Source organism: Mytilus edulis, chromosome 12, assembly GCF_963676685.1.
Source record: "Mytilus edulis chromosome 12, xbMytEdul2.2, whole genome shotgun sequence".
In the NCBI taxonomy this organism is placed as follows: domain Eukaryota; kingdom Metazoa; phylum Mollusca; class Bivalvia; order Mytilida; family Mytilidae; genus Mytilus; species Mytilus edulis.
The window spans coordinates 46,076,032-46,103,856 of NC_092355.1; the positions used below are offsets into that span (position 1 = coordinate 46,076,032).

At 31.7% G+C, this 27,825-nt stretch overlaps 1 protein-coding gene across 2 annotated transcripts in view; it reads left to right on the top strand.

Moving 5' to 3' along the window:
- Window positions 1-27,825, top strand: part of LOC139498595 (prolyl 4-hydroxylase subunit alpha-1-like) — a 64,655-nt gene that overhangs the window by 14,845 nt on the left and 21,985 nt on the right. The window contains exons 3-7 of one of the 2 annotated variants that reach the window (XM_071287055.1): window positions 8,544-8,881; window positions 9,575-9,626; window positions 11,131-11,264; window positions 14,232-14,396; window positions 23,825-23,901. In XM_071287055.1, coding sequence (XP_071143156.1) covers window positions 8,544-8,881; window positions 9,575-9,626; window positions 11,131-11,264; window positions 14,232-14,396; window positions 23,825-23,901 — 766 coding nt within the window. The remainder of the gene's footprint in view (window positions 1-8,543; window positions 8,882-9,574; window positions 9,627-11,130; window positions 11,265-14,231; window positions 14,397-23,824; window positions 23,902-27,825) is intronic. The other variant, XM_071287056.1, reaches the window with a different exon arrangement.

Here is a 27,825-nt window from a genome sequence, read left to right on the forward strand (position 1 = left end):
AATAGTTTACCTTTCCAAAAGTTTCATTTTGAGCTTGTGCCCTTCAGATGTTATATTTCTGTTTTTGAATTTTGTTCCCTTTGTTTGCAGAAAGTTCTCCAGCTGTTAAAGTTAATTGCAGATTTAACTCTGTATAATTAACTTCGAAGTTCCAAACATCCAGTAAATCTGTCAAACAAAATGATGTCGTCATATAAAACAAACAAAACAGTGCTCCTTTTCTAAGTTCTTATAAATAACCTGTTAATATTCAAAATATTAAAAATACAAATTTGTACTTAATTTAGCCTTTTTTATGTGAAGATCACATGTTCAAAAAAGTTATTTTCAATACCACAGTTAACAATGTAATCATAACTGATCTACAGTAATCATGATTAGAAACGTTATAATAAATTGTTCAAATAAGGCCTTCGAAAATAGTGGAATTAATTACTTTTGGGGTGTCAAGAACTCGTTGAAAGTACTTGATAAATTGCATGCTTATATTGGTGATTTTAAATCTGTTCAAAGTTTTGATTTTTCTACCCTGTATACCACATTGCCTCACATTCTCATTAAGAAAAAATTCACACACCTAATTAAATTGGCATTTAAAAAGTCAGAATATGAATATATATGTTCAAACTCTTTTAGGTCATTTTTTAGTAGCAATAAACAAAAAAACTATGTCAATTGGACATGCTTTGCTCTTGAATTTTTACTAGATAACATTTTTGTTCGCTTTTGGGATTCCGTATATCGTCAGATTATCGGAATTCCAATGGGGACTAACTGTGCACCACTTATTGCGGACCTGTTTTTGTATTGCTATGAGTTACAATTTATGACAAATATAAACAAAGACCCATCGAAACAACATCTGATAAACAAATTTAATAATACTTTTAGATATTTGGATGATATTTTGGCTGTCAATAATGACGACTTCAGTATGTATATTAAAGAAATTTATCCTGTTGAACTTACTTTAAATAAAGCTAATACTAACAATGACCACTGCCCTTTCCTCGATCTTGATATCTATATCACTAACGGAAAGCTGAATACTAAAATTTATGAGAAAAGAGATGATTTTTCATTTCCTATCTTTAATTATTCATTTTTAGATGGTGACGTTCCCTTGTCATCATCTTACGGTGTTTATATATCTCAACTTGTACGATTCGCTCGTGTATGTAACAATGTTTTAGATTTTAACGAGAGAAATTTATGTATTACTGAAAATTATTACACCAGGGTTTTCGATATCACAAACTAGTCAAAACATTTACTAAATTTTATCATCGGTATAAGGACATCATTCGTAAATATAGCTCAACATGCAGACTTCTTATACGTTCAGGTATTTCACATCCAATTTTTTATGGAAATATTCTTTATAAAGCACAAAGGTGTCAGTATTCACCTCAAAAACTAACAAAACCTTTGAATAGACTTATTAAGAAGGGATATACTAGTAGTTACGATACTGTTGTCAGGTCATTAAAGATTGCATATTTTGGCGTTAATATTGATTCACTTGTCATTTTGTTTATTTTCTTTGGTTACATCTTCTGACATCAGACTCGGACTTCTCTTGAACTGAATTTTAATGTGCGTATTGTTATACGTTTACTTTTCTACATTGGCTAGAGGCATAGGGGGAGGGTTGAGATCTCACAAACATGTTTAACCCCGCCGCATTTTTGCGCCTGTCCCAAGTCAGGAGCCTTTGGCCTTTGTTAGTCTTGTATTATTTTAATTTTAGTTTCTTGTGTACAATATGGAAATTAGTATGGCGTTCATTATCACTGAAAAAGTATATATTTGTTTAGGGGCCAGTTGAAGGACGCCTCCGGGTGCGGGAATTTCTCGCTACATTGAAGACCTGTTGGTGACCTTCTGCTATTGTTTTTTCTATGGTCGGGTTGTTGTTTCTTTGGCACATTCCCCATTTCCATTCTCAATTTTATATAATGTAATCTTGAACATTTGAATTTAGATGTACTCGTAATGGAATGGATAACATCAAGTAATCAAAGTTACTGTAATTTAATGGATTACATTTTTAATTAATCGACGCTGTCCTTAGTACTGCATTGTACTGACGAGGTACTATAATGTTGCAAAAGGCATTACATTGTTTGTGCATTTCAGTACTTTACAATTCTAATATTGAAAAAGCACCAGTGCATTAGTAGCAGTATCAGTACCTTGAGAATGCCGTAACAACCAACCTTTTATTATTACTCCACCAACAACTTATATATCTTTTTTGTTTGGCAACGAAACAAAAATAAGACAAACTAGCAAATTTTGTAAATGAATGAATGAATGCCATGAAACATCAATTCTATACGGGACAACATTGCTATAAATTAATGAGATAAAATTGAGTTGGGGCAACATTGCTATAAATTAATAAGATAAAATTGAGAATGGAAATGGGGAATGTGTCAAAGAGACAACAACCCGACCAAAAAGCAGATAAAAGCCGACTAGTTATAAAAGGTACCAGGATCATTATTTAGTACGCCAGACGCGCTTTCGTCTACATAAGACTCATCAGTGACGCTCATATCGAAATATTTATAAAGCCAAACACGTACAAAGTTGAAAAGCATTGAGGATCCAAAATTCCAAAAGGTTGTGCCAAATACGGCTAAGGTAATCTATGCCTGGAATAAGAAAATCCTTATGGAAATCTGAGACACGGTTTTGGAGGTCAAACTGTGTTGTGCAAGAATCTATAACATATTTTGGGATGCTATGAATAACAAAGAAGCTAAATTCATTCAAGTATGGACATCACAATATAGCAACTAATTACATAACAATTAATTATGTAATAATTATGTCATAATGAAATTATCACAATGTGAAAGATTAATCATTCTTCTTTCTTTTGGTACCTCGTTTATAAAATTTAAAGAAAGATTAGTGGAATTACATCAGTTTAAAGACGTCTGATTTGGGATGAAAAATCTTTGTATTGTGCTACCTTAAATGAAAACAACCATTGCGGTTGTATGAAAAAAACATACAGAAAATTAAAATTTGCGAGCTGATGATAAAAAAATAACCTTTAAAAGCACGAACAAATATTAAAATGAACGATCCTTCTTCTGTTTAAAGTCGTATTAAAGATAATAAATAAATTAGAATACACATCATCGTTTATCCAGTAACCTTTATAAGAATGGTTTTTGGCGGGTCGAAAAGTAGTAAATCTGTATCATCGACCTTATTATCCCTATTTCAGAGGACATATTTTCAATAACTGAACCTTCTACTCACATGCGCATTTTGTCAAACTTGTTAAGCTAAATTGCAACTTTCCATGTTTAACATTTTAATGGTTTGAATGCGGTCTTGCAAATCAATAATGTATGAACGATGTATGTTGGCTTATTATTGGGGAATTTACTCAAGCTGACTTTAAGGATGTACACTTCCTAGAAGCCAAAAATTTCTAGAATAAAAACTTTTTTTCTAATTCTGATTTTTGGGTTTATACGACTGTAAAAAATATGTGGTGGTGCACTTTTTATGCTACGGCCCTTTGAAAGTAACCAATTTTGATGATTTTCCCATTTTTCATCAATTTTTACATATTTTGGGTCTATTATCATGAAAAAAAATCACAATTCCACAATTAAACTTTTTGTCATACTTTCAATAAAGATGAAGGGGACCAATCTGAATAAATTCTAATTAAAAAAAAACTAAAGGTAGGTGTTAATATAAGAAAGTTTTATCATATTTTGATGCTTTTTTGTGCCAAATTTACCATGTAACAGTTGTCAATTTTGTAAATTTTTTTGTGATTTTTCTCCGTTTTAAGTACAAATTGCATATTTTTTCAACTTCTAAGTCATAAATGATTGAAAAAACACATATCTAAGACATTTGAAAAGAAAAAAGGGATGTGGGGTGTACAAGTTCTGGTAAAATCATTGTTTTTGTATCCCTCACCCATTTTCTCGAAATTTTGGCTAAAAAGACTGACTTGATTGGTAATAAAATTAAAAAAATTGATTACCCAAAAACTACTCATTGGAAATACCCAATTTTTCACAAAGTAAAGTTTGATTATAACTTTTTTTTTTTAAATTCATTTTCCACTTGTATCACATATTTTAGAAATAATTCAAGAACGAGATTTCAAGAATACATCCTTAATAACGAAGGATTATTTCACATTCAATTATCCTTACCATTTGAAATCAAGTAAATTGTGCTTTATTACAGCTAATATTGCAAAATCGTTGCTGATGGCTCTTGAATGTCTTTTGCCTAAACAGAAATAATGTGTACTGAATTTACAAAGTTGATAAAAAGAACCTATTATATAGGTCTATATAAAGAAATCCAACTGTCTGACACTGATGTACTAAAGAACCTATTATATAGGTCTATATAAAGAAATCCAACTGTCTGACACTCATGTACTCAATTTTCCTGCTGAATATATCTTTTATTCTAAAATAAGAAATACGGTAATAGTAAAATCAGATTCATATAAGGACACTGGATTTGTTAAGTGTATAATATTAATAACTGTAATTAATTAAAGTTCATCAACTGCATATTCCGACAATAAATGTCTCTTCAGTGATGATCGAGTCCAAAATATTGAAACCAAAATTCATTCAATAGTTTATTTAATAGGTCCCCTTTAAGGAATTTAAACTCTTGAAATCACATGTTCATTGTCAGTTACTTTTAAATAAACGATTAAGCAAACATAACCTTTGTTAAGGAGTGCTTTCATTTTGGTTAATTATAATTTAATGAGCTGGATGAGATTATATGAGATTGGAAAGTGCATGTGTAAGTTTCGGTCTTTGAAATAAAATGTATTAATATGATGAAAATTAAAGCTTGACATTGTTACTATTATTTGAACAAGCCAGTGTAGGTCTGGCATTTAATGCCATTCGTGTTTATAAAGCTGATAAAACCCAACACAGATAACAGGTAACACTTTTGGGATTACACGAGGCTGTAAAACCATAGTGATTAGACTGTATACTATGGTATATTCATAATTGTACAATATACTTACCTGATGATTAATTCTGCTGGAAAAAATTCCATATAAAGCTGGCTTGACCTCTTTTCGAAAAATAAGGAACAAATGTGGAAAATTCATCTTTACTTTATACATTTATTTAGATATAAAACTGTAGGCATTGAAAAGTCATGTGTCAATGTTTGTGCTATTCATTAAATTTGGTATCCAAATAAATGGTATGCCTTGAAACAGATTCATATAGTTTGAATGATTAATCGAATCAATTATGACGTTGATTTCTTCTGTATTTTCTAAATTAATGTCAGTCAAAAAAGGTCCATGACGTCACAAGTAAAAAACGTTCAACAAATCTTTGAAAACAAAAAGGATGGATAAACTTTGTTTAAATTTCGTCTAAAAAATCACACGAAAAACATATTCCATCGCTTTATCGTGTATAACGATATATCTTAACTTTCAATAGCTAAATTTCAAATATAAAAATCTCTGGACAGGCTTCACGTTTTAACATTTAAAATGTATATAATGAGTAGAGAAATATTGTAAAACACTTGATGCAGTGTTTGAGTCTAAATGGCTAAAATGCTCGGTTAAGTAAGTATTAAGGAACTGTTGATGTATTATGATTCGCAGTAGGCCGGAAAGTTCTTGCATACAGAAGACAGCTTTGATTCTAGACACTCAACTATCAGGAGAATAAAATTATTAAGGGTATTCAACTAACACTTGAATTATATCTCATTCCAGCAGTAGTTGTCCTGTACTAGATTTAGACATTTCAATTTCTAAAGGGAAACTCAATACTAAACTTTACGACGAAAGATACGATTTGTCATTCCCTATTGTTAATTTTCCTTTGTCTCAAGCATACGATATTTATATATCCCAACTAGTTCGTTATGCCCATGTGTGTAGTGATGTCATATACTTTAACGAATGTAATAAATGCATCACTGGTAAATTATTAAGTCAGTGATATCGTTGCCATAAATTGCTTAAAACTTTTACTGAATTCTTTCATAGATACAAGTATTGATTAGTAAATGTGGCTTAAAACTTATTAAAAATTGTATTTCACATTCTAAATTTTACGGTAACTTTGTACTTAAAGCTCGGAAATCACTATGTGATCCGTGTAAACTCATCGAACCGTTAAACAAACATATAAGTAAAGGTTATCTTACCTATGTTGTAATTATATCTTTGAATTTAGTTTACATTGGCACTTATATCGATTTAGTCATCAGCAAATTAAAACATCACTAAATTTGTTTTTTTCAAACGGGATGTATGAAATTATAAATACACATCCATGTTAATTTTCTTCAACTTCTGAATAATCTACTACCTGTCGATACTTTTATTTCTGGCATTGCACAAGTCGTGTCTTCTTAGTTTAAACATATTTATTTATAGTGGATTGGGAAATAGTTTTGCAACTTATATTAATCCCTTTCCACTTTGCGGGTGCGAGTGCTGCCTTGTAGCGGCATTAGCCTACTCTTTTTCGAAATCTACAAGGGTGTCTTTAACGTGCAAGAGATATGGCTCTCTCTTTACACGGGTCAGCCATTTATCGTCCCCATCCGACGGACTATCATCGTTTCCTCAAGACCATACTCGCAAATGGTGTCAAGGGAGAGCCGAAAATTGAGTTCCTGAAATTTTCATCCCAAACGGGAATCGAACCAGGAACGTGTCTTCTTGACTGTCCATGACGTTAAAATACTTGAACCTTGGATGTGTTTTAGTTGATTTTAGTCTCTGATGCATGATTTTTTATATTATTAATTATTTATGGCTTTTAAATATGCTTTCGGTTATTGTGAGTACTCTCAAATCGTACGTTTTTGTTAATTTGACCTGTTGATACAATTTGTAATGCTTTTTTGTTATTGAATGTTTACTTGATTAGGGAATCTCTTCTCTCTATTTTCGGATATATAAGTGTTTGGCATGATTTTAAATTTTCACGTCTGTTGTATAAACTATGAACAACAAACTTATATTTTGGGTAAAACATATTTCCGTTCTCCGTTTATACTGTATACCGTACAATAAAATTATTTTCATTTACCTGTTTACATTATTCTATTTTGCGGTATTTTGTTCGATTTTGTTTTTTTCTGAAATGGTAACATGTAACATATAACCCCTTATTTTATTATACCCCCGCTTTAAAAAAAAAAAGGGGGGTATACCGATTTACCTCTGTCTGTCCTTCCGTCAGTCCGTCAGTCCGTCATTCAGTCCGTCCGTCCCATGAATATTTTTCGTCGCATTTTTCTCAGGAACTACAATACAAGGATTTCTGAAATTTGGTTTCAGGATTTATATAAGTCAGCTATACCGTGTGATGCGTTTTCAGATTCATCACTCGACAACTTCCTGTTTACCGAACACTTGCATATTTTTACACTATTAATATTATCCACTTGCGGCGGGGGTATCATCAGTGAGCAGTAGCTCGCAGTTTCACTTGTTGATTTTGTATTAACATTTTGTCATAGGTCAAATTTATCCCTTGAGTGTATATCCACTTGTGTTAATATGTCTTTTGGTTGAGATAAGCCATTTCAATTGATATTTCATAGTGTGTTGTTATGTTACACTATTGTTTCAGATGAATGCGAAAGTTGGTACTTATTAAAACGTATAAACCCTCTGCATTTGTTTGTATCTGTCCTAAGTCAGGAATATGATGTTCGGTAGATTGTTGATATGATTCATACGTGTTTCTCGTTTCTCGGTTTTTATATAGATTAGACCGTTGATTTTTCCCGTTTGGATGGTTTAACACATGTCCTTTTTGAGCCCATTATAGCTTGCTGTTCGGTGTGAGCCAATGCTCCGTATTGAATACCGTACTTTGATCTATAATGGTTTACTTTAACAAATTGTGACTTTGATGTGCGAGTTGTCTCATTGGCACTCATACCACATTTTCTTATATTTATTGTAATATTTTTCCCTATTATATTGTGTTTTCTTTGTAACATACATGTTCATTCCTGTCATTATTTTTCCTTATTATTTTTTAAAAGATATAGTTATATGTAATTTGTCTAAATGAGAACCCAACAATGTAAGATCTCTTAATTTCGGAAGCAAATTTTTGTTCTTTTCTGGCCGGGATTCGAACTCATGCTACTGAGATATCGTGGCACCAAATCGCCTTGCACTATGACCGGGAAGCTAATTTGTTGTCTTACAAACATACAATATCAATAAAGTCTAGAGGTTCCTGACTTATAATAGACGCAAAAATACAGCGACGTTTAATGCGTTTTGTGAGTTTGCAACATATTACCTCTAGTAAATGTTAATTGAACATACACATATCAATACTCACAGTTAAAATAAGTCCTATGTAAGAAAAGGAAACAGATGAATCTAATCAAAATGTTAATGATAAGATTCACAAATGACCAGCAATTACTGACATTCTAACTTAAGACCTCAATTAAAATGATCGACATATATCAAATGAAATTGAGTTCCAACAAATATTCTTATTTTTCAGATTTAAATACAACATATCAAATAGTTAATACGAACATCGTTCACTGGCCAGGGGAATACGATGTAAAGGCATCAGCACAAGCGTTATTACGACTCCGAACTTTTTATTATTTTAACATTGACAAAGCTATCAATGGTGTTCTTTTTGATGACCATTGTCAACCGCTAAATCCATCACAAGTACTGAAGATTATAAGAATCGCCATAGACAATAATTTGCTAAACGAGGCGAGGCTATGGTGTGAAGCTCTACTGCGCAGGCTCCCGTTCACTTCATATCAAGACGAAAATATCAATGAATTGGCTATCCATAGATTTTTGGCCGCTATATACAATCAGGTTAGAATTTCATATGTTAACAATCTAGTTTTTAAAAGAATTTTTGCAACAGATACGCATTGACTTATTATGATTTGTACAATAACTTTAAAAAAAAAGTTGGGGCCACACATTAAATAACAATAGTACAAAGTTGACTGGTAACTTGAAGCTATCTTGTGACTTTGTGATATTTGTTAACAGATAAGTTGATATCAAACACATTCAAGGATTTATATTAAGAAATTTGAAAGATTTTAAGTATCACTTGTTAATTTGAATATATAATTTTAACCTGCTGATGCAAATTAGCAAGCCGTTCTTAACTATGATACACGTAGCTATATATTCTTACTCTCATAAATCTATATCGCTCTTGAACAAAGGGAACTTTTTTCATTGGAATTATAACAAATGAGGAACAAAGCTAAAATTCAAAGATACAATATTTTGTTGGAAATTCTTTATCAGAAGCCTATTTAGTGAAGGGATATTCAACAAAGAAACTGTATGAATTTTATTTAATGTCTGTACATAAATAACAAACACTACAAATGATATCGACATACAAGAAAAAGTGTAAATTTGCATAAGAATTCAACTATTTAACATATACTGTATATAGTACGATATGATTTCGGCTCATAATTCTAACATAATGAATGAAAAGTAATCAATAAAAGTATATGCAATAATTTTTAGTTTATATTGTAGGCTGGTATGCATAAAAAAGCAGCAGAAATTTTGTTACAATTAACACAGTCTGGTAAGACTATGAATATTTGCAATAGAATATAAAACTTTATGTAATTTGGAAAGTAAATATGATAATATACTAGTAATAGTGAATAGAACTGGGAGGACTGATATTCAAAATACGTGTAGCAATGAAAAGCATTATATAATAGTACGCGTATATAATAAAAAGTACTGATAATGATGATACTATACTATAGTAATACCAAAAGAGATGATAGAAGTACCCTTTAGGTGAAACGTTAGTATTTATATTCCGGAATTTAGGATGCCGTTTTGTATACTGAACACTGTGATAGGACAAAAAAATCTACTGAACATACTTTTTCGAGCTGATGGATTAATCAGGTTCAGAACTTAAGAAATAACATTACATACAGGTTTAATGAATTTTCAATTTTGTATTCACTTTATGATAAAATACTTAAAAGCTACGATGGTCTTATGTCTATAAAGAAAGAAGACAAAATAAACGATCATTGAATCATAATGAAAGTTAGAAAAAATGGTTAACTGTGTTGTAGGTTTTTGGGCTGTTTCAGAAAGTGGGGAAAGTTGTAAAAGACAATCATTATCCATATGGGCCTGAAAATAACGTCTAAACATAAAACGTCTGCGTCCATTTATTGATCAGCGGAAAATAACAGTGCTTGCAAACAAACAAAATCCTCTGAAGAGCTGAGAGATATTTCCGTTTCAAATCGTTAAGCAATACGTCATATCTCTTTGAACTTTTTTTATGATATTTCAAGCTACAAACTAAGATTCAAAACGCAAACTGATTGCCAAGTTTAGGTGAGACATCATAACACATTTAAACCGCGAGAATTAGCCTATGGGTGTTAGTGGATGAAGCACTAAATATTAAAATAGATATGGCATTTCAGACTCACAGTTCACCATCAAGGCTTGTAGACCGAGCGCTAGCAGATATAAAAGAAACTTAACAAATTTGGTTCTTTAATAATCAGTTACGCTAAAAGCTGATCTTATGAAAGACATAAAAGTATGAATATATGCGGAAATGTTTTGACAAAAGTTTTTTAATTTTTTTTAGATTCAACCCATTTACAATCGGGCTTTATGTTCATGATCACTTATTAGCTATCAACGATCACATTCAATTCGCATTATAAAATATGCCAATGGCGAGGAACCCGCTACATGGCTTGATACACCCGGGAATAGTTTATCAAGAGTTTATTGACTAAGCGAAAGTAAACGAAAGTAACATATCATACATTTGGCGCTTCCAATATGCTTTTTAAATTTACCATCATCGGGATATATCAAAACCAGAGGAAAATATGATAGATAGATGTGTATGTCTACTAGAGAATCTACATGACCAAAAAGAACATTAAATCAATAACAAAAACATCTAAGGTCTACATTGTAACTGATGAAACAAAATAAATAAAATATTAACAAAAAATCTGATGTAGTAGCATTATACTGTAATTGATAGAAATGTTATAGTTTCATAAGTATTCAATATATCTATTTTCATTTAGGACACTCTGAAGTCGACCAAGAGTATGAATTTTATAAAAACAGTATCAATGAAACAGATGAGAAACAAAACATAGCACTGACAAAAGAGGAATATGATAATCATTATAAACAGTTATGCAGAGAGAATAGAAAAGTATGTATTGGCTGAACATTGGCTAGAGGAAAGTGTGGGGGTTAACTCATGTTCAACCCCGCCGAATGTTTGCGCCTGTCCGAATCTGGAGACTCTGGCCGTTTATAGTCTTGTATGTTTTTTTTTAATTTTTCATTTATTTGTTTAGACGTTGAGTGTCGTAACGTCCATTTTCAATAAACTAGTACACATTTTTGTTGCTGAAGCCCACCTCCAGATGCAGAATTTTCTCGCTGTGTGGAATACCCATTGGTTAGTTGTTCATGCTAGTTGGACGGGTTGGTGTCTCTCTGACACAATACACTTTCATTCTCAATTTTATTGAAAGTACATCTTCCAAAAATGTTCAAACAAAGAAAATACACATACGTCGACTCTACCTACCGAAAATAAAAAAAAAAAATAAAAAAAAAACAGGTACATTATTAAGAAGTGTTTACTGTGAAATGTAAAAAAAATGATTTAAAAAAAAATAACAAAACAAATATTAAAAAAAAATTAATTCAGAAACCATTGGCAATGTATGATGTCTATAGGTAACCCCATCAATCTATTGAAACTCATATGGTTTTGCTTCGACAGTGATATAATTTATATTATTTGAGTGGGCACAAAACTTTGACTTAGACAATCTTCTTCAGACATGTTCAAGACCTGACAATTGGAAAATCCATGATGACAAATAGCATCCTATTTTGTAATTGGAGATTAGTTTTTTTAATTTAATGAATTTTTTATTAGAAAGACACAGTTACACAAATGTAGCTCCTCAAGTCCATGAACCGGTTTTAAGAACGTTTAAATTCGATTCATAAAAAATATTAATACATTTATGAAAACAGTGAATATCTGATAAAGTACCCATCACGTTATATTAATTTCGAGAAAAAAAATGTTTATGAAAAATTGTCATCCATATAAATGAATAAAAAATGAAAAATGTTAAAGAAGTACACCACAAATTTATGGTCTCTTGTTTTCCATGTTAAATTCCAAAATTTCTAGCAGATACAGCTTTTTTTAAAATTTCAAATAAAGTGACAATCATAACTTGTAAAAGCTACACCTTATGGAGTATTGTACTGAAAAAATATCAACATACCTTTAATGGTATCTTAAAAGGAACTTACCAAAACAGGTACTTCAGATCTGCAACATGTACCCTCCTTTTTAAATTTCAAGCATTTTTTATTTAAAATTATATGTGAAAATGTGTTCTACAATGATCACCAGTCATTCAACTTTCATTTGATACCAAAATTAAGAAATTATTCTTGGTAGTTTGAAAGTTACAACCATGCATAAAAAATTCATGATAGATACCAGGATTGAAATTGTATATATGCGCCAGACGTGCGTTTAGTCTACAGAAGACTCATCAGTGACGCTTGAATAAAAAAAAGTTAAAAAGCTAAACAAAGTGCAAAGTTGAAGAGCATTGTGAACCAAAAATTCATATAAACGTTTTGCTAAATACTGCTAAGGTAATCTATTCCTGAGGTAGAATAGCCTTAGTAATTCATAGGAATAGCATAGGAACTATTTTGTGTTAAGTATGTTTTACCTTCTGTTGTGAGATTTCTAACCGTTCGCGAAATAGAGGTGTTACACCTTAAATGCGTGTCTTGTATTAAAAACTCCATACGGAAAGATTTTACAGGAAACTATTTTTAATGGGTGTTTTTTACTTCGTGTAACGATGCAATATTTTAAGAAAAAAAGTAAATGTTATAGCCAGGAAATGAAAATTCCGGAAAGAATGTTAACTTATAAGAGTGCATGACAAGATTAAAATGTCTTCAGTAATTCTAAATATGCGACGATATCAATCAATCAATTTGTAATGGCAACCAGATGACTTTAGTCATTATGTTCCGTAAAAAATTGAAAACAACACGTTTAATAGTTTCATGCGTCCGAAGCGCTTTTCTGAATTTACCTTCATCAGAAACGCCCTAAGCCAAACATTTGAAATCCGATGATGTATAAATACCGAAATTGTTGAAGAGCTATATGACTAAAATACATAAAATTGATAATCAAATTCATCTAAAGTCAACTTTGCCTGAGGGAGTTGAAACCTTAGTTTCTTAATAATTTCAAAATTTATAAACTATTTCTTCATCTGTAATGCCTACTGCTCACGACGTACTTATTATAGCATTTTTAAACTATGAGGTCTACAAAGGTTCTCGATCAACGCCTAAATAAAATAATTCGAAATGCTAATAAGGAATTACCTTTGTGATTTGATTTATATTGAATACTTAAACTTCTTTACTTGTGTTTTTCTTATGTTCTGACAATAAATTTTTCTTATATGATATCGCACGTTCTTTCAGAAAAAATGGACTTAATTTGCTTTAAAAGTTACTATGCAAGTGTTGATTATTCATTTTTTTCCGGACGTCATTTTAAGTGATTTAACAATTGCAGTTGTCGAATCATGTTATCTTTTAACTTTGATCTGGTCAAAAAATTTATTTTAGAACAAATACATAATCCACTTTCAAAAGTTGTTGAAACACAATATATAGACATAAAATATAATACTTCTTTTTCGTACTTGCAAATTATTGGAAATTATTGGAAAGAAAAAAGGTATTTGGATTTAATAAACCTTGTAAAATATGCATTTACGTTATTGTTTTGGTAAAATGTAAAATATTGTGTATATAGGAAATTTGAAATTATTATGTTGTTTTGTCGATAGACTGAGTAAGCATACAATCATAGCCGTTGACACACAAGTTACAACTAACAAACGTTTTACGGGCGACGACACTGTTATGAAATTCGTTCTATAAATATGGACCCTGCATTGTACCCGATCAATAGCTAAATGAACCACTTAATTTTCACTTTGATGTACAATGTTATTGTCATTGGAATCATTTGATTTTAATAGAATCAAAAAAGATTATTGAAATACAGTTTTGATAATTGCTTTGCTATATTACATTGTAGTCTCCACAAGAATATTCCAAACTGTATTGCTTTTCAAGTGTTACATCTATACCATACTATAATGCAAAGGTAGAGATTGCAAATCTCCAGCCAAAGATACTCTTATTTCATGATGTTATATCAGAGACGGAAGCAGCCTTTCTTCGACAAGAAGGCAGCAAAAAGGTATTTATTATTAGTGAATGAGATTTAAATTTTGTTCTTCTCACTTTTAAGCATTATCAATAATTCTCGTCAATTCTATCCGACATACTTATATAAATACATTGTAAACATTTATATTCAGTGTTAGAAATACACGTATCATTGATATAACCATATTAAGGATTATGTTGAATGTATTAATGATATAGTCATGCTGTTTTTGGTCCAAATATTATGTTGTCATTCATCAAACATAAACATTGATTTCCCATAGATAGATTGGTATAAATGTTTTATCTGATCACAGTGTTCAGTAAAACATATATTTTTCGTGGAAAAGCCTATTCAATATGGGAACAGTGTTTATTCATATTAAGAATTTAAAAGGTATTACAAAAATTCCGAACTCCAAGGTTAAACTGCATTTCAATAAGGGTAGATACATAAAAACTCCGAACTCCAAGGTTAAACTGCAATTCAATAAGGGTAAATCCATAAAAACTCCGAACTCCCAGGTTAAACTGCAATTCAATAAGGGTAAATCCATAAAAACTCCGAACTCCAAAGTTAAACTGCAATTCAATAAGGGTAAATCCATAAAAATTCCGAACTCCAAGGTTAAACTGCAATTCAATAAGGGTAAATCCATAAAAATTCCGAACTCCAAGGTCAAACTGCAATTCAATAAGGGTAAATCCATAAAAATCCGAACTCAAAGGATAAACTGCAATTCAATACGGGTAAATCAATAAAAACTCCGAACTCAAAGGTTAAACTGCAATTCAATAAGGGTAAATCCATAAAAATTCCGAACTCCAAGGTTAAACTGCAATTCAATAAGGGTAAATCCATAAAAATTCCGAACTCCAAGGTTAAATTGCAATTCAATAAGGGTAAATCCATAAAAACTCCGAACTCCAAGGTTAAACTGCAATTCAATAAGGGTAAATCCATAAAACTCCGAACTCCAAGGTTAAACTGCAATTCAGTAAGGGTAAATCCATAAAAACTCTGAACTCCAAGGTTAAACTGCAATTCAATAAGGGTAAATCCATAAAAATTCCGAACTCCAAGGTTAAACTGCAATTCAATAAGGGTAAATCCATAAAAACTCCGAACTCCAAGGTTAAGCTGCAATTCAATAAGGGTAAATCCATAAAACTCCGAACTCCAAGGTTAAACTGCAATTCAATAAGGGTAAATCGATAAAAACTCTGAACTCCAAGGTTAAACTGCAATTCAATAAGGGTAAATACATAAAAATTCCGAACTCTAAGGTTAAACTGCATTTCAATGTTTAGAAAATTTAAAAATGCATTGTCAATAGTGCAAAAAATAACTATATAACGAGCCTGATCCTGTTAGATTCAAAGTTTGTGCCATTCTACTAATTATTCTGAAACCAAAATAAAATAAACCGATCGAACATACAAAGAAATACAGCCTGATTATAATACCTTTGACATAGAGATGAAAACTCTCTTATCTCATAAAATACCGCTAACACTAGTCTAAATCAATAGTTTAGATAAGTTCTGATACTGTAAAGCTCTCATACCATTTAAAAGTATCATTGAGCTTATGTTAAATTCGTACTTTCTCTTTTAAATGACTATAAGCACGGTAGGTATAGTGTCCGGCTAGGATCGTGGTTTTTCGAGTGATTTGGTCCATTTTTTTCGAGTGTAGTTCGGGCTTTTTCGAGTGATCAAACATGCGATAAGTTCAAATAACTGCTATTTCGTAATTATAATAGTTTTTACATTACTACCCATCTAATATTGAATACTATACATATCTATATCAACAAAGAAGCACAATTTCCTTGTATTTAACCAAAAATTTCAGTGTTTATTATTGTCCGGGCTTTTTCGAGAGCAACTGTGAAATCGTCCGAGTTTTTAGACTTATGGTCTGGGTTTTTTACAGAAAATTTGAATAAGAAAAAAGGTATTCTAGACTTTAAACAATGACTTTTCTACTTTATACCTGTAATTAAATGAATGAAAATATCATATATTCTCAATAAATCACAAAAACATATAACTCATTGATAAAAATTAACCTTTTTGAATTTAATGCCAATTTTCTATTCGGAAAACGTTCTACCACAACTTCCCAGTATTAAAATAGAAATTATTGAATCCTTTTAAAGGTCTTTAGAACATAGTAAAGGGTAATCATAATTTTTTCAACTTCATTTCATGGTACTTTTGTTGTCAAAGTAAATAATTTTTTGTGTGTTGAACCATGTAATTTTTATACGGAACGTATTATGGTACCCCGTTGTCCATCCGTCCATTGTCAACATGTCGGACAAAAACTCAAAAACGCTGTAACCGATTTACATGAAACTTCGGTGAATTTTCTGTCTATCTCAATGTATCCTCCCTTTCGAATTTTATAAATTTTAGATTTAACGTTTCCGAGTTATGGGATTTTATTATACAAACTTGAGTATATATAGAGCCTGTGTCACTCACCTTGGTCTATCTGCTGCAGTGCATTTTAAACAAAGGACACTCTTCAACATTAAAGATAAGAATAGAATTCATGAAACAATTCTCTGTTTTGGTGATGTTGACTTGTTTGTAGATCTTACTTTACTGAATATTCTTGCTGTTTACAGTTACCTCTATCTATAATGAACTTGGTCAAGTAGTTTCAGAGGAGAATATTTTTGTAAACGTTAACAGACAATGACACACACGTGATGACAAAATCTCACTTGACCCCTTTGGGCCTATTGAGCTAAATGTGTATTTCAATATAGTAATAAACAAGCCTTTTACGAGTTTATTATTACTATTTGAATAAAATAACGAGAGTTGATATTAAGCTATATCCAATTCTCACAAGTTATAAAACCTAGTTGTCGTAATATGGTCAACACTCTCATTGAGTTAAATTAGAAATTCCACGAATCGTTGTTCTAGTATTTTGCACACGAAATGTACATCGTCATAACCTTTGAAGGTCATCAATGACCTGACGAATAGCCAGATGAAATGCCGTAATATCGTCTTATGATGATGTATAAGCAGATCAAATCAACGCAGATTTTCGTACCGGGCTTTTTCATATCACACTCTTGTAGTATGGTACGAGAAGTTTGTATTCATGCAAGAAACAGATAATAAGACACAACCATGCATAAGAGAAATGAATTTTGAAAACGTGGCAGGATGGCGCAGCTCTTTATTAAAAAACGGAGTAAGAAACCTCAGTCAGTACTGGACAACAGAGAAGAATCAGAAAAATTCTATGTAATAAAACACATTCTACCCCCCCCCACCCCAAGACCAAAAAAAATCCACAAAGAAAAAAATGAAGAAAACAAACAAACACAGACACACTCAATCCGCCCAATTTCTATTCTAATTGACAAAAAAACATTTGAATTATAGTTTATACATAATCAACAATAAAATGAATAGCTCATTAGGAATACAAACTATCTGTATGTACGTCTCAATCCAAATTTTCTATGCTTACATGATATTGTTGACATCACGAGTATATACTGCACATGTATGTTATAAGATATGACATACAAATGGACGAATGTTTTTAACATGTAAGTGTTAGAACACCATTATCAAACTGACGAATGCATTGGTTCATGCCTGGAAAAGTAATTAATTTGAACCTTTGTTTATTGTTTTAAACATAAATACACTGACATATAGCATTTTAAGCTATAGGAAATTTGTATAATCACTCGAAAAAAATCAGACACAATCGATAAAGCCCGGCCTGCTCTCGAAAAAACCCGAACATAAAGAAATGCATTTAGTCTTAAATTGTCGTTTTCAATGCACAAACAAGAATTTTTGTAAAGTGTCTGTATTTCTAAGGAAATATAGATTTCATGTATGCATTTCCTTAAACATTATCAGTGTTATGTGAGCAAAAAATGGCTTTATTCTGTATTTTAGAATTAAAGCATTTTAAGGCTTATTTTAACTTTTTTTTAACGAAAAATAATGTCGGACTAGTAATATCTTTCTATATTTAATACTATCATACATAATTTAACTTTGTATATGAAACTCAAGCGTCTATATCACGTTTTGTTAGAAAGAAAGTCCGTTTGTTTACATTTTTGTTCATATTCACTCGAAAAAAAAGTGGTCACCCTCGAAAAAGCCCGATCAAATCACTCGAAAAACCACGATCCTAGCCGGACACTATACCTACCGTGATAAGCATCTGTTAAAACAAAATAAGTTTTATAAAGATTTCATTATTTGGTTACGTTATCATGAAGAGAGTTTCCTAGTTCTTGAAACTTAGCCAATTCTGACAAATCTGATTGGCTAAGATAAACGGAAGATCCCATGGTTATTACTAATTCACATAAAATGTCGAAATAGTTAATGACACAAAGAAAACCTGACTGTAGTTCTGTTGAATGAAAACGATCAACTCAATGTTAATTGATCAATGAAAGGCTAGATAAATTTGAAAGGTAATCTTACAGATCAATTATAAAAAAAAATAAGAGATCAGCATATCACCCTGTAGCATAAAATATATCATTTTTTATCAGTAATCTTTTCAGAGGTGAATTCTGGATTAATTCTTTAGAAGAATAAAACCCTTTGTATGAATTATATGTTTATCTTCACTTTTATGGAAAACGATGACCGCAATTTCATAACACGTTAAAATCAATGAACACATGTGCTTGTTAGCGATGTTTTTATGTATAACTTATTATATTATAAGTTATACATAAACTCAGAACTGAGTTTTTTTTTTAGTTATCTTGACTGGTCTAAACTCAACACTGGAAAATATTTTTTCTGAATTTTATGAGTATTTTGACCTTTGGTACATACAAATAATAAAGTATGTGAAGTTGGAACAGATAAATCAACACACGTTTGACTACCAACACTCGTACTAATTCGTTAGTCTTTACGATGTCCAACTAAAAACACTGTATCCATTCGAGGATCTAGTATGTCATCTATTTTGCAATCAAATCATTATACCTCTTCCTCGATTTTGGGAGCACAAAATCTACACTTAGATTTCATTCATGTAACTTTTTCAAGTAAACCAATTTTGAAGTGAACCATTAATCACGATCATGTTAATTTTGATCTTAACTCACTTTAAAAGACTCAACAATTAATTATTAAGTTATGTTCAGTCGTTTAGTAAATTGGTTAACTTATTAATTGCAGTAAATTCAGAAAAGTTCTGAAACAAAGCTTGCGGTTAATTAGACCTATTCAGTCTAGGATCATTTTTTTTTCAGAACAGTACAGTATTAACAAAATTTACAACATCAAAAATCTGATAATTTAAATCCTTAACACAACTTTATAATCATGATGAGTAGCTGTTTTACGTCCAGCAGAAAACTAGTGTGTACGTTCAGGGTGATACATGATAATGTTATATAATATAAGCCCCACAGAGGCGGCTCATTAACGTACTAGTTCACAAAGTAACAATCCACAGGAAGACATGTCACCTTACTTGCACATATTATTTATACTCCTATCCGACCAATCTTTGTCCTTAATCCTAAATGCCACCTGATTAGTGGAGAAGAAGCAGATACTTAATCTTAAGTTTTTTGTTTAACCCGGTCGGGGTTTGAACCGACAACATCCCGCACTTTGTGCGAACCGGCTGCTACGAGACCACCAAGGCGGCTTCGAAAATTAATGAAGATGTTGTTTACTGCACACGTTATTTAAAGAATATATACAAGTCAACCTATCGGTTCTTTAATGATTAGATTCTAAAAAAAAATAATTTAACAATTCTTAAGATCTTCGATTGTTTGTTTAACGGTAGATTAGTATTTTTTCCAGTAGACTAAAATAAACTTACTATTATGTTATCAATATAAGAACATTTAATATCCTATAAGCTGTTGATATATATATTTAGGTCATGTTTTTCTAACTATTAATGCCGTCTTTATATATACACTTAACCTATTGGTTTTAAATGTGTACTAATTTGTATAGTTGTTTCTGGTTTTTTACTAGCTTTTAGTAACTGTGAGTACTCTCAGATCCGTACGTATGTTTTTGTTAATGATTTTTGTAATTTTTTCGATCTGATGAGATAATTTCTTAACCATTGATGTTGACTTGCTGTGGAGATACAGCACTATACATTTCCCGTGTCAACTGGATGGAAGTGTTGAGATAGAATAGTAAAGTTCTGACAAAAACAGGTAGAATGCAGAAATCTCGAATTATAGATATTTAGGGGGATAAACATTGACCTGGATATGAAATATGTTAATACTTTCATTTTTATTTAAACTGGATATATACTAAACTTGAGAGACACCAACCGTTACCCGACTATAAATAAGTTAACAAACCAAGGCCACCAATGTGTCTTTAACACAGCGGGACGGGCTTCAGCAGTTGTCGGAACACTTTAATACTCACACGACTTAAGTCGATATTCAGTTTAAATTGCAATTTACATATATATGTACTTACTGTATGTAATTAGCTATGTATAAGACCTTAATCCCTTAAGCACCTAGCCATAATTCAATATTCCTTAAAAACAAAATATGCCTATTTTTCTCTATTCTTTAGTTTTTTTTGCCTTCTTTCTACACTTTGTGTACATTATTCCCTGGTCAGTTTACCCATCCAGATCCTTAACCTTTTCGGGCCAGAAACTTTTGTCATTTTACAAGGTAGAGCATCGAACATACTGATATCAATCGATATCCTTGAATATTCGTACCAAACTGAATCCATTTCACCTTGACCTTTGATAGATTTTTCACCTTTGGAAAGCTTATCCGAGCCAAAATGTCTTTGTCTGTTGCAGAATCAGCATAGAAGAGAGAAGAGTATATAAGTTTGATTAACTTGTGTCTCATCAATTTTGCATATTTAAGAAAATAAAATATTTTCAAAGTAAGCAGCATAACATTTGGTATATATGTTCAAATTGACGCCATTTCCTCAAATTGATGTCCATTGTAACATAATTATGGAGTAAGATTTTAAATAGACGCCCGATTTTTTTCTATAGTTAGATAGACGCCCATGTCTTGGCAAAGGCAACACGACTTTTAAAAGTTGTATTTAACAAATGATCTAAAATGCTATTCAGTAAAGTTAATAAAAAAGTTGGTAACAAAAATTTATGAATAAAGGATGGTTTACAGGTAATTTTAACAAATTCAAAATGATGTATTTTATACGATTCTTTGCAAAGACAATAACCTAAAATAACATTATACTGGGGTTGACCATATTGTCACAGACCAATTCAGTTGATCTGTGTGACAATAAATTTTAAATTGATTTTAATAACACAACATATTCTCAAACCACGCCTCTTTTGGTGAGATATCACCAACCCAGTAGTTAGCACTTCTGTGTCAAAGTCTTGAGTTATCCTTGATATGTTCATAATAATAAATTAACTGTTCTACCTGAGGAAAAGATTACCGTAGCTTATTTGGCAAAACTTTTAAGAATTGTTTGGTCTTCAATGCTCTTCAACTTCCTACTCTATTTGGCCTTTTAAGCATTTTTTGATTCGAGCGTCCCTTATGAGTCTTTTGCAGACTAAACGCGTGTCTGGCGTTAATATAAAATTTAATCCTGGTATCTATGATGAGTTTATTTATATAATATTCATAGATAATTGATTTATTGAAATACTGGTTCGAAGATATGATCTCTATGTTTCATCTCATAGAGACATCATTTGGTACTTTTACCAGTATAACAACATATAATTGAGGCGGAAACGGAATTCTGAAGTAGACAAAAATGCAAAGGAAGGGGAAGAAAATAATCTTATTACAAGTTTGAACTCTAACAAGTTCAGGGCATACAAATATTGAAAATATGCAACACAGCTCTATGTTTTGACCTTTGAATAAAATAGTAGTGCATATCAACTTTCAATTCTAGGATAAAAAAAAAATCACGAATCTTTATAATAAAAGTGTCGCAGTTATAGCTGCAAAGGGAGTTCCTATAGGAAATTGAATTGTCTATATTTACACAAATGCAACCTATAGTCTGGGGATTTGAGTTATTTTTTATATTTTCATATACCACATTGGGATTCTCGTCAGACGTTGTCAAATGTCATATCTGATGAAACTGCTAATTGAAGTAAGATGAAAAGAATTTTAAAATGCCCTTGGCATCGAATACATTCACAGATAATCTGTCTGACTCTTTATTTTCCTTAGATAAATATATATATTATAAGTTGTATAGATAGCTGTCTATGGTTGCCGACTGTATGACTCTAGTGTTGTACAGTTATCTTTGTCATTATATGTCTCATTCTCTCATATCCGCATATCCTTTTTAACATATTAGTTGTAAATTGAGTGGATCATCGTGTATTAATACTTTTCATAGCATATGCTGTAGATTGTAGTCTCGTGTTTATTTTATTTTTTAATATAATTATGTTTAATTCATTCTTTGAGACTGGGTGTTTTATCCTTTTTTTCACATGAGTCCTTGTTATTTGTAATGTTTAATATAGAATAATAGTACATTAAGTCCGCATGAAATAAATGAAAGAAAAAGAGAAAACTGAACAAATGGTAAAAATATATATATATTCGACATCTAAAAGAGGATAAGCACACTATATAATGATTTAGAAATTTGACGTCAGACTGGCATCACTTTGAGGAACTATCGCATAAAGGTACACGGCGAATGTCGGTCTACATCTACCATATTAAGCCATACAAATTTCTTATGACAATTTCCGACAAAATTTACTATTAAGAAATAAGTGAAAAAAAAGTTTAGCCTTCAACAAGAAGCCTTGGTTCACAAGCTGTAAAGGGCCTAACAATGATTAGTGTTAAATAATTCAAATAAGAAAACCAACGGTCTGATCTATATTAAAAACGAGAAAAACTAATGAACCACATCAACAAACGACAACCAATGAACAACAGGTTCGTCAAATTTTTATGACCACCATTACCATTATCAATTATTATCATGCCTATTTCTATTTATCACCTTTATCAACAAAACCTTGTATATTGTTGTAACAACTGCATATTATTTTTCGGCCAATGCATAAAATGTTTTAACCACTGCATTTTATGTTTAGACAAATGCATGTTATGTTCCTGCAACTAGCTTTAATCATGTCACAAAATCTCCTTATGATCAAAACTGTATCGTATGTCCTTAGGACTGAAATTCATTCATAAGTGAGTTAGCCTGTCAAAATTGTTATATGTAACTTTTAAAAATTCTGTTGAAGGCGACATTGACCTTGTTTTCTTCTGCGCTATTACTGTATGATTTCTATACTTTACTTAAACCACTTCAACAAAATGACTTACTCTTAATTTTGGAAATTTACCACGTACAGGTATGAGCTAATTAAAAAACAAGTTGTTTCTAACAGTTACCAAATAAATGTCTTCGAACATTGATTTTTCACAATAGTTTGTGCGATCGAGTGTTATCTCAGAGAGCAGTGACAGAATTATCCCTGGTGCTGATACAGTCAGAATCAGTCAGACGTGAGTATCAGTCTACAGTTGCTTTTTCATTCTTTTTATTTATCATACTGATGAATCAGTATTGGTGTACAATTAAGGTCTTTGTGAACTTTTTCTGGATGCTAAACTATAGTTGAAAGTTAAATTAAGTAAAGTCATGACGTCACGATGAACCGTTATAATCAAATTCCAAATGTCGACAAGCACAGCAACAAAAATATTCAATAACAGTACAGTTTAGTCAGGAATCTGATGTTCAGTAGATGTTGTTTGTTGATGTGGTTCTTACGTGTTTCTCGTTACTTTTTTTATATAGAGTAGACCGTTGGTTTTCCCGTTTCAATGGTTTTTATATTTGTCATTTTTGGGCCCTTTATAGCTTGGTACTCCGTGATGACGACCGTAGTTTAATCTTTAATGGTTTACTTTTACAAAGTGTGACTTAGATGGAGAGTTGTCTCATTGGCACTCATACCACATCTTCTTATATCTATATTCCATACTTACGTCTGACTTAAAAAAATATAACAAGCAACCATTCCCCCTTCTTTTTTCAACCAAACATTGCATAACATATACAAGACATAACTTGTATCATAATCGTGTATCCTACATGTACGTACAATATTGTCACGTTTTATTAATACCACCGTCATTAGACGTTCAGTTTCGGATTGTATCTCCAGCTGAGAAGCTAACATTTTTGTTTTCGCATAAAATAGTATGAATGTATTCATTTTCTGTAAATTGACTATTTTGATTTAAGTACTAGTGTTGAGTTTCATATAGACAACACGTCCTTATGGTGTACCAAATTATAATATTGGTATCTTTGAGGAGTTTTTAGTTGAGACAATAAAACCCTTTTTAATACTTTTGTAATTTATTACTTCAAAACATCAATCCATTCACTTATGTAAATACAGTTTGTTTATTTCTGTGTCAAACTATTAAAGTGTTTAGACTATGAAGCATTGAAATGACTGAATAGATATTTAAACACGATCCGTGACAAGAAGCTTTGCTCACAATTTGAATTTATTGAAAATGAGATCAAAATGGCATTTCCTATTTTGTCCGATCAGAGATGTACATTTTTTTCTCACTATTTCATACTTTTCTGAATAGGATATCTTTTATAAATATATGTAATTATGTTATTTTGCCGAACGATGTTATAACGGTAAAATTTCCTTTTTACTTTCTTCAGAGGTACGTCATAATAAAAGTTAATATGAAAGGGTCGTACCGTACCATAAGATATAACTAACGATTGGGCTTAAGTAAAATTAGATGAGCAGGTGTTGATAATTTATCTCAGAATCAATCTAAATCTGAAAATACAAATGCAATTTTAAACTGTGATGAATAAAAGTTATAATGTACAAATGTCAAAAACAAATGATAGCATTGAATGCAAGATTAATTTGCAATTGTTGATCTTTAAAATTGCCAATATACACGGATAAACGGTAAGGATTATTATTTAATACGCCAGACGCGCGTTTCGTCTACATAAGACTCATCAGTGAAGCTCAGATCAGAATTGTTATTATGCCAAACATGTACAAAGTTTAAGAGCATTAAGGACCCAAAATTCCCCAAAGAGTTGTGCCAAATACGGTTAAGGTAGTCTATTTCTTGGATAAGAAAATCCTTAGTTTTTCCAAAAAAGAAATTGTTAACAGATAGCACCCCTTCTGAAATCAATATCCAATAAGTAAATCGAATATGAATATAAAATCAAATGATTATATCGATCCATAGTTTCACTATTTACACTGTATATGTTCAAGAATCAGGTCCAGTACTACTGGTAGCGTGATAAATGTCGGCTGTAAACTTAACTTGAGACATTTCCTATCCCACGGGAAACTTGATTCTGCAGTGTCTTGTCCTTTAGAAGAATTGTGTCTCCTACGGGATCTCTATGATCTGTGGAAGTTTTCAATTATTGTTGCTGCGACGGTAGGAACCATCTTTGACGGTTTAAGATGGTCCTCTTGGAAGGCAGACGAGAGCTTTGACTGGGTCTCTCTGTAAAGTGTCAACTTAGATGTGGGATATTTGTCATAGAAGACTCGGACAAAATGTGTTATTATTTGATGAAGTACAGATAGGACCATTGGTTCTATTTCAATATGACGTATGTCATATTTGACGATACGGCTAACTAATGGCTTGTCCAAAGTGGATTCATGTTGACTTTTGGACTTTGGTTCGGGATAGTTGCCAATTGTAAAAGTTACAAGTATTTATTTTCACTCTGTGAACTCCAGGTAGTACTACATGCATAATCTGAAAACTACCTTTGGATGGCACAGATCTTAATAACAGAATTTTGACCTTGCTAGTAGTTGCACAATAGAGATGAGTAGAGCGGTGGGTGTCTTTATTCCAAACTCACTACATCAGATGCACGCATTGCAATACCCGACTTTTATTGTGTGGTTGACACACAGCACTTGTAGCAAACATTGTTTTGTTTTAGCATTTTTAGGATTTAGCGTTTGATGTCCTAATGCTCATTAAATGTCCTGCAGGCTCCGTTCTGAACCACCTAATCAGTTGATTTATCGCACCGCGGGTAAAATATCACGTTATGATTGGTTTGACGCCGTCACGTGGTGACCCCCTATGAGACTGTAGGGGGTTAGTAAATTTCATAGGGGGTTCATGACGCGTTAATAGTGACTTCATCTATTAATGTTGTGTTTCATTGTTTATTTTTCACAACGCAGTAGAAAAAGTCCACCGTGCGATAAATTGGTTATACGGTTAACTACTGACCCCCTACGGACCATAGAGGGTAAATAAATCCATAGTTTTAGAAACTTTTAACACATCAATGACATTCTTGGAATTGGCTCTCCATTTTTGAAAGGATTCAGCCTGGTGGTTAAAGTTTGTATTACGGAGGAAAAGGCCCTCACGTAAACTTAATCTGGTTATTTATGTTATTGGATTAATTTATTGGTGTGCATAAGATATCTCCTCTTAAACTCCCATTTTTTTTTACTAATTCACGTTTGTTCTAATATCTGGGGAAAAAGTATCTTCCAGTGACGCAGTATCAGCAATGCTTGGTAGCAGGTGTTAATGATGGCATGTTAAATGTCAGGAATGTCATGAACTCTGTTGCTTCCTCTTTGCTTTGCTAAACAAGACGTTTGAGCTTCTGCTTTCCGAATTTTTCTTGCGTTTAATTGCTTTTATATTATAACTAGCAGTTTAAGGGCTCATTTAGAGGCGTTGCTGTTTTTCAAAAAAAAACTGTGGAATACCATATTTAGGCAAATGACCTCAAACTTATGGCATTACTTGTCACGTTTATCAATGCAGGATTCTTTGCCTCTTTTTGTTTGTCCACGTATTCGCCTGTGCTGTATAATCTTAATCCATGATGTTATTCAACCAACAGATAGTCCGATAAAAGCAAACCTTGGGCAACGGTTGTGTTTGCTGCCTAGGACACACAAGCTGTGTTGCGTACTGTCGCAGAAACAGTTACTTCGTTCCTGGTTCAATTCCCGTTCCGGGATGAAAATTTCAGGGAGTGGCAAAATATATAAGACATAACAGGCGAGTTGCATACTTGGTAAAGTAATATCTCGAGCATTTTAAGTAAAACCGACGATTGAACTCAAACAGAATAAGTTTATCAGGTACTGTTACTTTAATTGAAAAACCAATCTAACAAATGGATAAAGGCTGAAAATAAAAATGAATCTATTCAATAATGTGTTGAATACATGTTATAATGTACGAAATGTGAAATATAAATAATAACACAGTTTGTTGAATGCGAGACAAATTTTGCACCTTAAAGTTCTTCTAGTACAACAATAGAACGCATCACTAAATTATACAAAATTAACTCACTCTGTGGTTAGTCACAAACTGTTTAGGTGATATCATCTGTCCAAATATGTTCCACGGTACCGG